The 13956-nt window shown below is 44.4% G+C and overlaps 1 protein-coding gene across 2 annotated transcripts in view; it reads left to right on the top strand.

Annotated features, from left to right (window-relative positions):
• The window catches only part of PDPR (pyruvate dehydrogenase phosphatase regulatory subunit), a 685893-nt gene that overhangs the window by 261239 nt on the left and 410698 nt on the right, over nt 1–13956 (top strand). For both annotated transcript variants that reach the window (XM_069217552.1, XM_069217553.1), the window contains exon 6: nt 1191–1312. In XM_069217552.1, coding sequence (XP_069073653.1) covers nt 1191–1312 — 122 coding nt within the window. The remainder of the gene's footprint in view (nt 1–1190; nt 1313–13956) is intronic.

Raw genomic sequence — 13956 nt, 5'->3', positions numbered from 1 at the left:
CTCTAATAAATTAGCTATTGAAACTTGTAGCCCAAATTGACTACATGTGCCTCTGAACAAATTGATAAACCAGTTTGTTAAAGCCAGGAATTCTTAGCTTGCTCATTCTTAACCTTCACAGACTACACCTCTGAGCCTGCATCCGTTACATGGTTTACTTTGCCACCGCCCTCCATTGAGTCTCCCCGAAGCCTCCACATCCATGTTTTAAGCTATTCAATACAAGGTAGTCAAGGTGATCCGAAACGTGGACCTAAATAGATTACCTTTCTCTGGCTGAAACATCTCCATTAGCCACCAACTACTAGAGATACAGGGTTCGATGAAGTCTCTATGGCGTTCAGTGGATCAAATAAATGGAACCAGACCCTGCTACCTCTTTTCACAGGTACCAATCAATCAGAAATTACAAAACCTCCACTTCCCTGCTCCTTTCCTTCACCAGTGTCCAACAAAAAAGACCGGGTGGTCAAAGTTTTGCCTTGGTAGTATCAAACCTGCAGAACTCTCATCTGCCCAGTGATATATGGTGAGGAACACTATATCAATTTTCTTCCAGTTCTGATAGCGTATCTTTTCAGGCTGTCTTTATGAGTTCCTGCCCCAGTTTCTGAAGAATTTTACTTTCTCAAGAACTCTCATTCTAGCCTTCTCTCCATGTTCACCCTACCTTCTTCATCCTCTGTTCTACCTCTTCCCATCCTTTTTCTCCCTGCAACTTAGATTTCTTTATGATCAGGTTATAAATGACCAACAAATAAAATAAAAATGTTGTCCAATACTTAAGGAATTTTCAAATTGTAATGCCATATCAAAGAGTATATGGGACGGGTTGTGCTGGTAAAAGTTACTTTATAATTGTGATTTCCAGACTTGCTTCTGGTTTGGTTGTCTCAGACAGAAATATCCAATGTGGGCCTTGAAAGTGCAGATAACAAGATTTTCAGAATAACCCTAGACTAGTAAAATGTTTCATTCTTGGGTACCTCTGATCTAACATGAAATGCTTTTTTGATTTTTACTAGAGATGTTTGTATTCACTTTAATTTTGGGATTGGAATTGCGGCTGTGCAAATGAAAGAGTGAAAACATCATCAACAATATTGACAAAACAGATAACCAGCATACCTGAGGAAAGTGACATTTCTACTTTTTTTGCACCTAACCATCCTTGATGTGTTTTTCCACAGGTGTACAAATCCATGAGCGAACCAGTGTCAACCATGTTCTGGTGGAAAAAGGCCACGTCACTGGTGTTGAGACAGACAGAGGTCATTTAGATTGTGAATACTTTGTCAACTGTGCCGGACAGGTGAGTGAAATGTTTTACTCACCAAGACCAATGAGGCTGACACTTTGAACACTTTCTGGGTTTACTCTGACTGCTCGATATCCTGCAACTCATACTGCCCTGCCAGCAGATGAGCCTCTTATCTGTTTCCAAGCGTCAGATGCCATCATTCAGTCTTCCTGGGTGTGCCATTTGTTATTGCAATGGTGCTTCAGGTTAGTCCAAGCAGGTCAATTCTGAGCTTGTGAAGGTTCCAGAAAATTATAAATAGTAGATGCGTGTATCTGTATCTGCCCTCCTCAGTCCATGCCAGAGCTATTAGAATCCTTTTGAGTCTTTCTCATTTCATCTTATCTGTGGCTCTCTGAAGAGAGGTGATATTTGTGCTTGCATAGGTGGCTACCATATTTCTTGTACCTTTGGTCGGGGGACTGAAGAAGTGAGATAGTTCAAAGAGTATAGCAGGCAACTAGATTGTTTTGCACTGTTTGAGCTGAAGGTAAGGGGGTGTTGTGAGCTGAAGGTAAGGGGGTGTTGTGAGCAATGCTGCTGAGGGATAATCTTGATAATGGATTACACTGCGACTGGTCCTATAGCTAGAAATTTTGTATTAGAGTTGTTCAATAATGGCAAATTTAGGGACACAGTCCTTAATTTTTATGGTTCTCAGGTTTTGTGTTAGTGCCATACATCTTATATAGTTAGATGCCCTCTTCATAGTGTATGAGAAAGAAACCACAAATGTAAGTTAACTTTCAAATTTGGGGTATGTAGACATTAACACAAAGATGATAGGACAGGGGATTTGAGAGCTCTGCAAGTTGGTGGCAGGCTACTCTTTGCACATGATAACACCTTGTGTAGGGCAGATACACATGAAATTGTACTGTTTAAAACAGGGCTATTTAACCCTGTTGGGTTTTTTATAGCAAGGAATATGGTGTGATTTATGTTGTGGTAGGCTTCTAACAAAGTATTGGTGGCATGAATGCTCCACATAAAGCAACACAACAACATGTACCTCTCCTCCACTTGAAATATAAAAGTGAATAGCAAAGCGGGATAAAGACGGTGCTTCCAATTGTTAACTATCAGCTGTTGAAGGTGGAAAAAGTTGCAGAAATTACACTGGAAAAAAAAAATGGCTGGATAATTGTGAGATTTTTGTTTGCCCAATGAACACTTTGGGTGGAACATCCCCTATAAGTAATTTGAGTGTATCTCGTCCTCTAAGACTACATTACATCAGTTGCAAAACTTTGAAAGAATTTGTTTTACAATCTTCTGCTTGATCACAAACAAATTATTCACTATTTATTTATGTATTCGTTTTTTGTAATGGAGTTATAAAACCCCAAGTGGTAACAGAGCTCTTTACAACATTTAGCCTAGTGCAAGGACAAAAAAAATCTCTTAACATTTGAATACAAATTTAGCGTAACATCATGCACAACTGTAGGGCATGAAAAAAATATATCCTGTGGTCATGACACGGGAAACACAACAGCAAGCTTGGAAATAAAAGAAAGATGTAGATCTGCAAACTGGAGTCGGTGACATCGGTGGAAAGCATGGATATGCAAATTAATATACAGCAGTGGGTTTAGAAAATTAAATGGAATTATAAATAACCTGCTGTCAAAAGGTCACCTGAAGGGAAGTTCACAAGTGTCAGATAATGATAGGTTAGTTCTTGTTTAGTAGTTGATGCTTCAGCTTGTACTTGAAGTTTTGAAGTGTTGGAGCAAGTCTTATATGCTTGGAAAGGGTGTTCAAAGTTGTTGGGGAATTTCCTGGAATGTTGATGTATTGGTGAAGCAAGGTGTATTGAGAAGCAGGATGTGTTTCTTAGTCGTTTTGTTTTACCAGCCAATTCTAATTTCTATGAGAGGTAATTGGGAGGATTTAACTGTATAGCCGTGCAGGCAAGGCATGCTGTCTTATGGGGTAGAACGAGATTTAAATATTAGCTATTTGAGTGAGGTCAGAATGGAATGATTCTGTCAAATTTTGTAGAATTGGTAATTAACCTGGTTGCAGAGAGGAGGCTAGATCTAAGGAGACTAACCATAACATAGTTAAACTGGCTAGTGTGTTCCCATATTCTAGCCGAGGATACCTTAGTTACCCACAGCAGTCTGAGGCGAGTTAGGTACAGTAGAACAAAAATGGGCAAGTGACTAGAGACCACCCAGGATCTAATTTTGTGACCATTTGCTAATGAGGTTTGGAGTGCTGGGAACAAAAGTATGAAACAAGCTTAAAAAATGAATCTGTTTTGGGAAATATCCTTTCCAATGCAGTTGGAACCATGCAGCACCTTTATCATGCAGCCTTTGCAACGCAACTCTTTAACACACATATGCCTTCACCATGCATGCTTTTACCACACATAGTAAACATAGTTAAGGTAAGTAAATACATTGTGTAGTGAGTTGGTGTGTGTGTGTATCTGTGTATCTATGGGTTTAAGGGTGGCTATTGGGTTATGAGGGTTATTTTAGAGTTGGGTAAGAGTATTGAGTTGTAAGGGTGTTTTTAGGGTTAAGGGGTTGGTAGGGGTATAGGGTGGTAGGGATATTTTAGGATTTAGGGGTAGGTAAGGGCATAGAGGAATGTATGATGGAACAACGCATGTGCCAACCACGCATGCCTGAACAACGCGGTTGGAACAACGACCATGTGGTTTCCACAAATGCCTTTACCATGCATTCCTTTACAACGATTTTTTGTTGTAAAGGCATGCCTAGTAAAGGCATGTGTGGAACGGCATGCGTGGTTTTCGCATGCCATCCTCCCCACCCACCCTAAAAATACAACTACCCGACCTCCCCACCCACCATAAAAATGAAACTATCCCACCCACCCTAAGAATGAAACTACCTGACCCCCCACCTGCCCCTAAAAACTACCCCAATACCCCCTACCCACCCTGAGCCCTAAAACCTACCCGCCCTAAAAACTGCCCCCCCTCCAAAAGTAAAACTACCCTGCCCCTAAAAACAAAATTACACCGACCCCCCCACCCCACCCTAAAAAAAAACAACCCAGACCACCCCACCAGCCTTCAAAATAAAACTACCCCGACCCCCACCCACAAAATAAAACTACCTGACCCCTCCCACCCGCCCCAAACATAAAACTACAAGACATCCCCCCCCACCCACCCCTAAAAACTACCCAGATACCTCCACCCACCCTGAGCCCTAAAACCTACCCTAACCCCCACGGACCTAAAAACAACCAGCCTCACCCCCAAAAATAAAACTACCCCGCCCATGCAAACAAAATTATCTCGACCCCCAAAAAACAAACTATCCCGATCCCACCACCCCCCAAAACCAAACTACCCGACCCCCAAAAACCAAACTACCCCGGCCCCCTTCCTCCAAAAACACTAATTAAACAGAACTGCCTGATCCCTCCTGCCCCTAAAAACCAGAACTAGCCTGATCCTCCACTAAAAAATAAAAAATAAACTACTCTGACCTCCCCCTACCCAAGCCCTTAATCCACCCTCCACCCCTAAAAACTACCGCCCAACCCTGCCTCAGCCCCACTTACCTGACCGCTTCCTTTCCTGATGGTGACTCCCTTTTTCTCTGCCTTAACTACGCATGTGCATTGTTCAGGGAGTCGTTCACACAAGCGTAGTTCCGCTTGCAGTAACAATGTGGGTAGTTGTCCCAGAATCATCGCTCCGAATGTTCCCATAGGGAAGTAAGAGATTTTTTTAAGGTTTGGGTGCGTATGGATATAGGGTGGTAAGGTTTTTTTTTTTTTTAGGATTTAGGGGTGGTTAGGGGCATTGAGTTGTAAGGGTCTTTTTAAGGTTTAGAGGTGGGTAAGGGTATAGAGTGTTAATGGTGTTTTAGGGGTTGGTAGGGGTGAAGGGTAGTAAGGGATTTTTAGGATGTAGTGGGTAGAGGGTGTTGAGGGTATTTTTAGGGAATAGGGGTGGGTAAGGGCATGGGGTGGTAAATGTATTTTTAGGGTTTAGGGGAGATAAGGGTATTGGGTTTTGAGGTTTTTTTTTTAGGGTTTAGGGGTTGGTAGAGGTTTAGGGTTGTAAAGGTATTTTAGGGTTTAGGGGTAGGTAATCACATAGGGTAACAAAGGTTTTTTCAGAGTTTTGGGAAGGGTGGGGTATAGGGAAGCAAGGGTACTTTTGGAGTTTTGGGGTGGGTAGGGGAATGAGGTGGTAAGGCTATTTTAGGGTTTGGGGGTGGGTGAGGGTATTGGATTATAAGGGCATTTTAGGGTAAAGGAGTGGTAAGGTTATTTGATGATAAGGGCATTTTAGGTGTTAGGTGTGAGTAGGGGCATAGGGTGGTAAAAGTATTTTTTCAGTGTTAGGGGTGGGTAGGGTCATAGGATGTTAAAGGTAATTAATTATGGGAGGTTTGTCGGGGTTCACCCCAATAAAAAAATTAATATGTTTATTTTAAACATTGTGTGTGTATGAAGTCCCATAGCAAGCCTCTCTCTCTCTGTATTTATATCACTTACCTATATTTATTATTTATTTATACTTACCTGCGTGGTAAAAGCATATGTGCGGTAAAGACATGCATTTTAAAAAGTGCGTGCTAAAAGCATGCATTGTAATGTCATACAACCATCTGTCTTTATAGCAAAGCTCTACTTTCCAGTATCATCAAAAACAAACAAACCTCTTTTCTAACTAACTTCTTGGATAAAATACATTTTAAACCCAGCCTTTTGAAACACATTTGTTTGCTGGGGCTAGTTCTAAACCGAAACAGACCTTCAATTTTGGGTCACCTCTAACTTTACCTCTGCTGCACCAAAATTTGCAAAACTTGTGTTTGGATGACTGATATTTTTTCTGCAAGCATTAAGAAAATTGATTATTGTAGTGAGAAAGATCCTGAAAAATAAAATTTCTTTTGAAAACTCTAAAAAAAACTTTTTGTTGCTCGCTGCTTAGCTGCTCAACAAATGTTTGCCAAATTTGAAAGCTGTATCGTACATGGCTGTATTTGATGGCCTTTTTATATATGGTGAAAAGCTGTTTGGCTGATGTTTTCAACAGCATTTTTCAACAGCTGCTTTTTGATTACCTCACTTTGAACATGATGAATTCAAAATACAGTAAGATGTTGCCCACAAAGGGATGTAATCCAGCCATCTTTATTAACCCTCACAGCTGCCAGTTGCATGCAGTGTTAAATTTAGGAACCTTTATACTATCAAGGGGTGTGGAAAACGCTGTAATGGCACTAATACAATATAGTGTATTGTAACATGGGCCTAAAATTATTCTGAAACAAAATCCTTAAGTATATCCTTTCCACATTGCTACAATCCTCCAAACCCCTAGGACCAAAAAAATCAGGCGCTTAAGTCTGTACTTTTGTTCTTCAAAGTCTGGAATACTCAAACTAATGGGGGAATAGAATGCTATGTTTTTTAGTTGGAAAATATTGAAACGTCATTCTTCCAAACAACTTACTTACTCTCCCCACTAATTTAAATTGTCTGCTGCTGTGTCCGTTGTTTGCTAGCCTTACAGCTACAGCTGGACTCTGAAGCACCCATGGTATTTTATTAAAAAGGAAAATTTGAAGTGGTTGCTATACTGGATGAAATAAGTGTTAGACAGTCAAGATGATAGGCTTTTTCTAGCTGTCCGCATGGCATCCCACAAGTGCTCTATCATCCTGTACATATCGGCATCCTTGAAGGTAGCACAGACTCTGGCTTCAGCTGACTCCTGGAACCCCTGATGGGGCTGCAAGTGCAGTCTGGAAGAATCAAAGGGAAAGGCTGTGCGGGTTCAAGCTGGGGCCCTGAACATCACGGGATCTGACCAGCGCTGACTGAGACAGCAGGTGGTGCAGAGAGCCACCTTATCCAGGATGGACCTGACAAGACTGCAGGTGTAGTGTGGAAGAACTAAGGTGGAAAGGCTAAGGATGTGAGAAGTGGCAGCAGCTGGATGGAGCACAGTGCACCTATGGTTCTCATATCCTAAAATACTAAACCATCACCGTGTCCCCACCTCTCCTGGGCATCGAGAGGTGCCAACCTAATGGAGTGCAGAGACAGGTGACCACAGGGTAACTGTTGATATAGCTGAAGCCACAAACAATTGATGGTCCCCGAAGGCCACTAAAGCTGCACAAACAGCAAGTGAGATAGTCAGTCGGACTGCACTCCAGAGTAGACCCACTAATAAATGCTGGCCTCTCCTTCCCTCCAATGCCTTCTGTGTGGTGGCAGGCAGGTGGCACTAGACACAGTGATCTGGGACCCGGAAACAAAATAGCATCTAAAGCATCATACACACCTAGCATTGTGCCACCAGTGCAACTGAGGATCAGCAGGAATGACAGAAAGTGGGGCAGCCAAGTACTTGCAAAGTCTTGAACATTTAGGAGAGCAACAAAACTGACTCATGGTTCGGCATTTAGTTTTGCACAGGCGTGATGATCTGGGACACTGCCACCGACGGTTAGCTGCTTGAGCCTCCGCTGCCACTGAAGGTGTGTATATAATTCTGATGGAAGTGGGTCAACAACACAGCAAGACCAGAAACTTGATTGTGCTGCAATTTATGTGTTGAACAAATGCAGGAAAGGACACACAAATAACCCAATTCTCCTTCCCCAGAGTGAACATGACAGAGACACAGAAACTTTTTGCCGCAAGTCACCCGATCTAAATATGGGGAAGACCTGCTTGAACGAAAATGCTCCACTGTCCAGAGTAGTACACCAAAAAGCAAATACTACCTGAGTGATCCAGGGATAATCAACTGGATGACCAGCCAGGATGAGTCCAAGTGCGACGACAAAACCACACAAACTAGACCCCATAGTGGAAGCTTGTCTCAGTCACAAGAGAGCCCTTGGAGACAAACACAGACATTGTTGTGGTCGATTTGTTACTTCCGAGAGAAGACCAGGAGAAACACACCGACAGGGTTACACAAGCAGAGTGCACAATGCAAATACTCCAGCCACAACAATGAAATTGGATAAATAAATCCAAGAACTCAAAGACCTTGTCTGGTTTTGTGAAGTTAGACCAAAGGAAGCAGAAGGGTGTACTAGGCACAGCAACACATGAATAGTAGGAGCACCTGAGTGTATAGAAAGCTAAGATATACTTACATTTGTGGAGAATTGGAAATCCTCTAGCGTAGCACCACATAGGTTATTTTCCTTCTTACACTGGTGTGTCACCTACGCCAATAGCTGCCAAGTTACTACGTTTTAAGGTTTGGTGCAATAATCTACAGACAGATGGAAGGCATGGCAACTTGAAATAGACAACACCAAGGTCCTAATATTTCAAGATAATATCCTGGCTGATCTGACATCCAATTTTTAACTTAATGGGGTTGAAAAGCAAGCTGTGCAGAATCAGCTGGAAATATGCTATTGCTCTTTCTCACCAAAATGAAGATTATAACAATGCAAAAGATCATATCTGATAGACTTCTAGTTTCAGATTTCTTACCTTTGAATTTCCCCCAGGCGAGAGTCTGGATCCAGAGATTTTTCTTCGAGCAGTACCTCTGAGCCTCTGAGTGCCGTCAGGTGGCATTGGTCAACTCTCTGCGTTCATTGTTGGTGTTGTGGTCACCGGATATGACACTGCAGGTCCTATATAGGTGCCACCCCGGCGTGCTGACGTCAGTTCTTTGTCTTGCCGCATCTGCCTACACGTAGATCCAAAGAAGAGGTACCTCTGCAGACATTTTTTTAATTTTTTTTTTACTTCTGGTGTGTCCAGATGTCATCAAGGAAGACCGGCTTCAAGCTGTGTAACACTTGTCATCGGTTGATGACTGTGACGGATCCGCACGTTGTGTGCTTGTTGTGTTTGGAGCGCGACCATGACCCGAACTTGTGCTCCGAGTGCCGGGTCATGAACCTAAAGACTTTGAGGGAGTTGTCCCTAAAGCTCATGGAGGCCAAGCGCTCCGCTTCATGTCGCTCCCGGTCTCGCTCAAAAGGCAGATCATAAGACCGCTTGTGGAGCCCTCACCACTCGTCTTCATCCCACTCAAGATCTTCTGGACATTTGGGTAAGAAGAAGTTGTCGAAGAAGTCAAAAAGTTCTTCGACTTCATTCCGTCGGTCGAATGACGTGGTGCGGGACAAGGAGCATTGATGCTCTAGGCCTCCATCCTCTGAGCCTGCTTCAGGGTTGACGCAGGGTCTCCCTGAGCTTCTGTGAGCCGGAGCCACACCTGCCCAATTATGTGAGTTTTATGAGGCCACGCGCTTCTTCTTTGGGCAGACAAACCTTGCTGGAGCTCCCTCAGGCCCGCAGGGTTAGCAGGGGCCCCCTTGGGTTCCGCGCCAGCGACTCAAGCCCCGTAGGGCACCCTCCGATCTGCTTCCGGATCCAATCAGTCATGCCACGGCGACCTTCCCTGACAATGGTTTCAATGTCGACTCGGCCCGCGGTTGGCGTCGACCCTCATATTCATTGCCGACTCAGACATGGAGCCGAACCGACGTAGCCCGATGCCTATTCAGTCTTCGACAGGAAGTTTACTCCATAAGGAGGATCCTGACCCTTATTCCTGTGGGTACAGATATGGTGAGAGTACGGATGGGTCTCTGGACCCTTGAGAATACCAGCTTGATAACCCCATGGGCTGGCCTGAGGAACTGGGCGAAGGCAGTGGTCTAGACACCTCCCCTGATGCTGGCATGCTTTCTTCCCCTACCGTGGCTACAGAGAAGGGAGCCTCATATTTAGTGGTGGTGCGGAGGGCTGCCAAGGTCTTGAGCCTCGAGCTGCCCTCAGTGGCTGTCGGGACTAACCACTTGACTGAGGTACTTCAGCCTGGGGCTTCCACCTCGGAACTCCTTTTGCCCTTCAATGAAGCCCTCACTGATGTCCTGCTGGGGACCTGGTCCAAAACCAGCACAGGGGTTCCTGTGAACAGGATGATTGCCTGCCGCCATAGGCCCGCACCTGATGACTCAGCTTTCCTGACCCAACACCCTACCCCTGAAAGCTTGGTTATCCAAGCCTCCACGTCGCATGGCACGTTCCCTTCTGCTCCTCCGGGTAGAGATTTAAAGAAGCTGGATCATCTGTGGAAGAAGATGTTTTCTTCCTCCAGCCAGGCATTGCGGTCTATGAACACAGCAATCACAGTAATCCTTGTGGCTCTGGACTGGGCATGAAGAGTCTGCTATCCCGAGTTATTGAGCATGGCTATCGATCCTCCGACCAGACTGCCCCTTTGGGAGAATCTTCTGTTGCATCAGCAGGGGAGGGTCCTTCACCCGAACCTGTCCAGTCTCCACCTTCTTGCGTGGAGATTGAGCGGTGGCAGTTAACAGCTTTCGACCTTCCGCCCAAAGTCTGTGATGCCAAACGTCCCTCCACCAAAACCGTATATGCCTGTAGATGGAACAAATTTGTGGCATGGTGCACGGATAAATCTGTTGACCTAATTTCTGCCCCTCTTTCAGTGGTCCTTTTGGTTATACTTTCTTTGGCCCAGCAGGTCTCTGCTGTAGGCACCCTTAAGGGTTATTTGTCTGCCATCTCAGCCTTTCTGAGATTACTTGAGCAACTCTATTTAAGTCTCCTGTTGTCAGTAGGTTTCTTAAGGGTCTTACCCACATGTTTCCTCGTTCACCTTTCATCATGCCCCTATGAGAATTGAATTTGCTTCTCACTTTCCTTATGTGTGCTTGTAGGAAGTTTTCTCCCCATCAGTACACACAAGCTGTGAGGTAGTGTGCATGTGCTGAGTGAGGGGTCCTCAGGGTGGCATAATACATGCTGAAGCCCTTAGGGACCTTTCCTGGCCACAGGGGCCTTGGTACCAGGGGTACCAATTACAAGGGACTTATCTGTGTGCCAGGGCTGTGCCAATTGTGGGAACAAAAGTACAGTTTATGCAAAGACCACTGGTGCTGGGGCCTGGTTAGGAGGATCCCAGCACACTTTTAATCATAACTAGCATCAACAAAAGGCAAAAGGTTAGGGGTGACCATGCCAAGGGAGGCATTTCCCTACAGTGCTCCTTTTGAGCCTCTTCATAATTGTCCTTTCAGGCTTTTGCCACTCAAGACAGCCTTCCTTGTGGCCATTACCTCTGCCCGTGGGGTGAGCAAGCTACAGGCTTTGTCATCTAAGCCACCCTAGCTTACCATCTATCCTGACAAAGTGGTGCCTCACACACGGGCCTCCTTTCTTCCAAAAGTGGTTACGCCCTTCTATGTAGGACAAATCCATCACCTTGCACCCCCACATCCTTCTAAAGAAGAGGAGAGACTACGCTGCCTGGTCAGGCCCGAAGGGACGGGTACTTTGCCCGTTTGGTCCTGCATATGATCTTGGTTTGTAGACCCACCTCTGGGGATGGCGTTGCTTGGGTATCTATTCTAAAGTAAGCAATCTACAACTAGAAATCTCTGAGATGAACAAGTTACTTACCTTCAGTAGCAAATTATGTGGTAGAGACATATTCTAGTTGCAGATTCCTTACCGACCCACCCATCCTTCCCACTCTGCGAACTGATTTCTAGGGATAGGGACATCACTTTTAGGGCCCTAGTTTTGGTGCACTAGTGTCAGTGTCCTTCATGGCTACAAGCATCTGGCATGGAAAGTCGTGTAAAGAACTAACATCAGCATCCCATGGTTGTGCCTATATAGGACCCGCTGAGTCATATCCGGTAACGCCGATGAACGCAGTCGACCTATGCCACCTGATGGTGTGCAGAGGTACTGCTTGATGAAAAATGTCCAGATCCAGACTGACGCCTGGGGGAAATTTTAAGGTCAGGAGTCTGCAACTAGAATATGTCTCTAGTACCCGATAATTGGTTACCGAAGGTAATTAACCTGTTCTTTTCTTCACCAAGATGGAAGTTTCTTGACACTAGGCAGTGGATATTGCCCCTGGCAGACGCAGCGTGAAAATGGGAGGTGCAGAGAGGCAGATGCAGGAGCAAAACCAAAAACCAATTCCATGGCCAAGGTATACATCAGCTCCCATTCCAATGGAAGCCCAAAACTTCAATAAGCTGGCTGTTAAGACAGCCGCATTGTGCAGCTCAACTAAGACGACCATAAAATATCATCAGATGCAACTAGCTCCAAAGACTGAAAGACATCCCCTTCACATCTACAGGGAGTGCAGAATTATTAGGCAAATGAGTATTTTGACCACATCATCCTCTTTATGCATGTTGTCTTACTCCAAGCTGTATAGGCTCGAAAGCCTACTACCAATTAAGCATATTAGTGATGTGCATCTCTGTAATGAGAAGGGGTGTGGTCTAATGACATCAACACCCTATATCAGGTGTGCATAATTATTAGGCAACTTCCTTTCCTTTGGCAAAATGGGTCAAAAGAAGGACTTGACAGGCTCAGAAAAGTCAAAAATAGTGAGATATCTTGCAGAGGGATGCAGCACTCTTAAAATTGCAAAGCTTCTGAAGCGTGATCATCGAACAATCAAGCGTTTCATTCAAAATAGTCAACAGGGTCGCAAGAAGCGTGTGGAAAAACCAAGGTGCAAAATAACTGCCCATGAACTGAGAAAAGTCAAGCGTGCAGCTGCCACGATGCCACTTGCCACCAGTTTGGCCATATTTCAGAGCTGCAACATCACTGGAGTGCCCAAAAGCACAAGGTGTGCAATACTCAGAGACATGGCCAAGGTAAGAAAGGCTGAAAGACAACCACCACTGAACAAGACACACAAGCTGAAACGTCAAGACTGGGCCAAGAAATATCTCCAGACTGATTTTTCTAAGGTTTTATGGACTGATGAAATGAGAGTGAGTCTTGATGGGCCAGATGGATGGGCCCATGGCTGGATTGGTAAAGGGCAGAGAGCTCCAGTCCGACTCAGACGCCAGCAAGGTGGAGGTGGAGTACTGGTTTGGGCTGGTATCATCAAAGATGAGCTTGTGGGGCCTTTTCGGGTTGAGGATGGAGTCAAGCTCAACTCCCAGTCCTACTGCCAGTTCCTGGAAGACACCTTCTTCAAGCAGTGGTACAGGAAGAAGTCTGCATCCTTCAAGAAAAACATGGTTTTCATGCAGGACAATGCTCCATCACACGCGTCCAAGTACTCCACAGCGTGGCTGGCAAGAAAGGGTATAAAAGAAGGAAATCTAATGACATGGCCTCCTTGTTCACCTGATCTGAACCCCATTGAGAACCTGTGGTCCATCATCAAATGTGAGATTTACAAGGAGGGAAAACAGTACACCTCTCTGAACAGTGTCTGGGAGGCTGTGGTTGCTGCTGCACGCAATGTTGATGGTGAACAGATCAAAACACTGACAGAATCCATGGATGGCAGGCTTTTGAGTGTCCTTGCAAAGAAAGGTGGCTATATTGGTCACTGATTTGTTTTTGTTTTGTTTTTGAATGTCAGAAATGTATATTTGTGAATGTTGAGATGTTATATTGGTTTCACTGGTAATAATAAATAATTGAAATGGGTATATATTTTTTTTTGTTAAGTTGCCTAATAATTATGCACAGTAATAGTCACCTGCACACACAGATACCCCCCTAACATAGCTAAAACTAAAAACAAACTAAAAACTACTTCCAAAAATATTCAGCTTTGATATTAATGAGTTTTTTGGGTTCATTGAGAACATGGTTGTTGTTCAATAATAAAATGAATCCTCAAA

This window comes from Pleurodeles waltl, chromosome 12, assembly GCF_031143425.1.
Source record: "Pleurodeles waltl isolate 20211129_DDA chromosome 12, aPleWal1.hap1.20221129, whole genome shotgun sequence".
Lineage (NCBI taxonomy): Eukaryota > Metazoa > Chordata > Amphibia > Caudata > Salamandridae > Pleurodeles > Pleurodeles waltl.
Note: the sequence above shows the minus strand (reverse complement) of the source record. Positions and strands in the feature narration are given on the sequence as shown.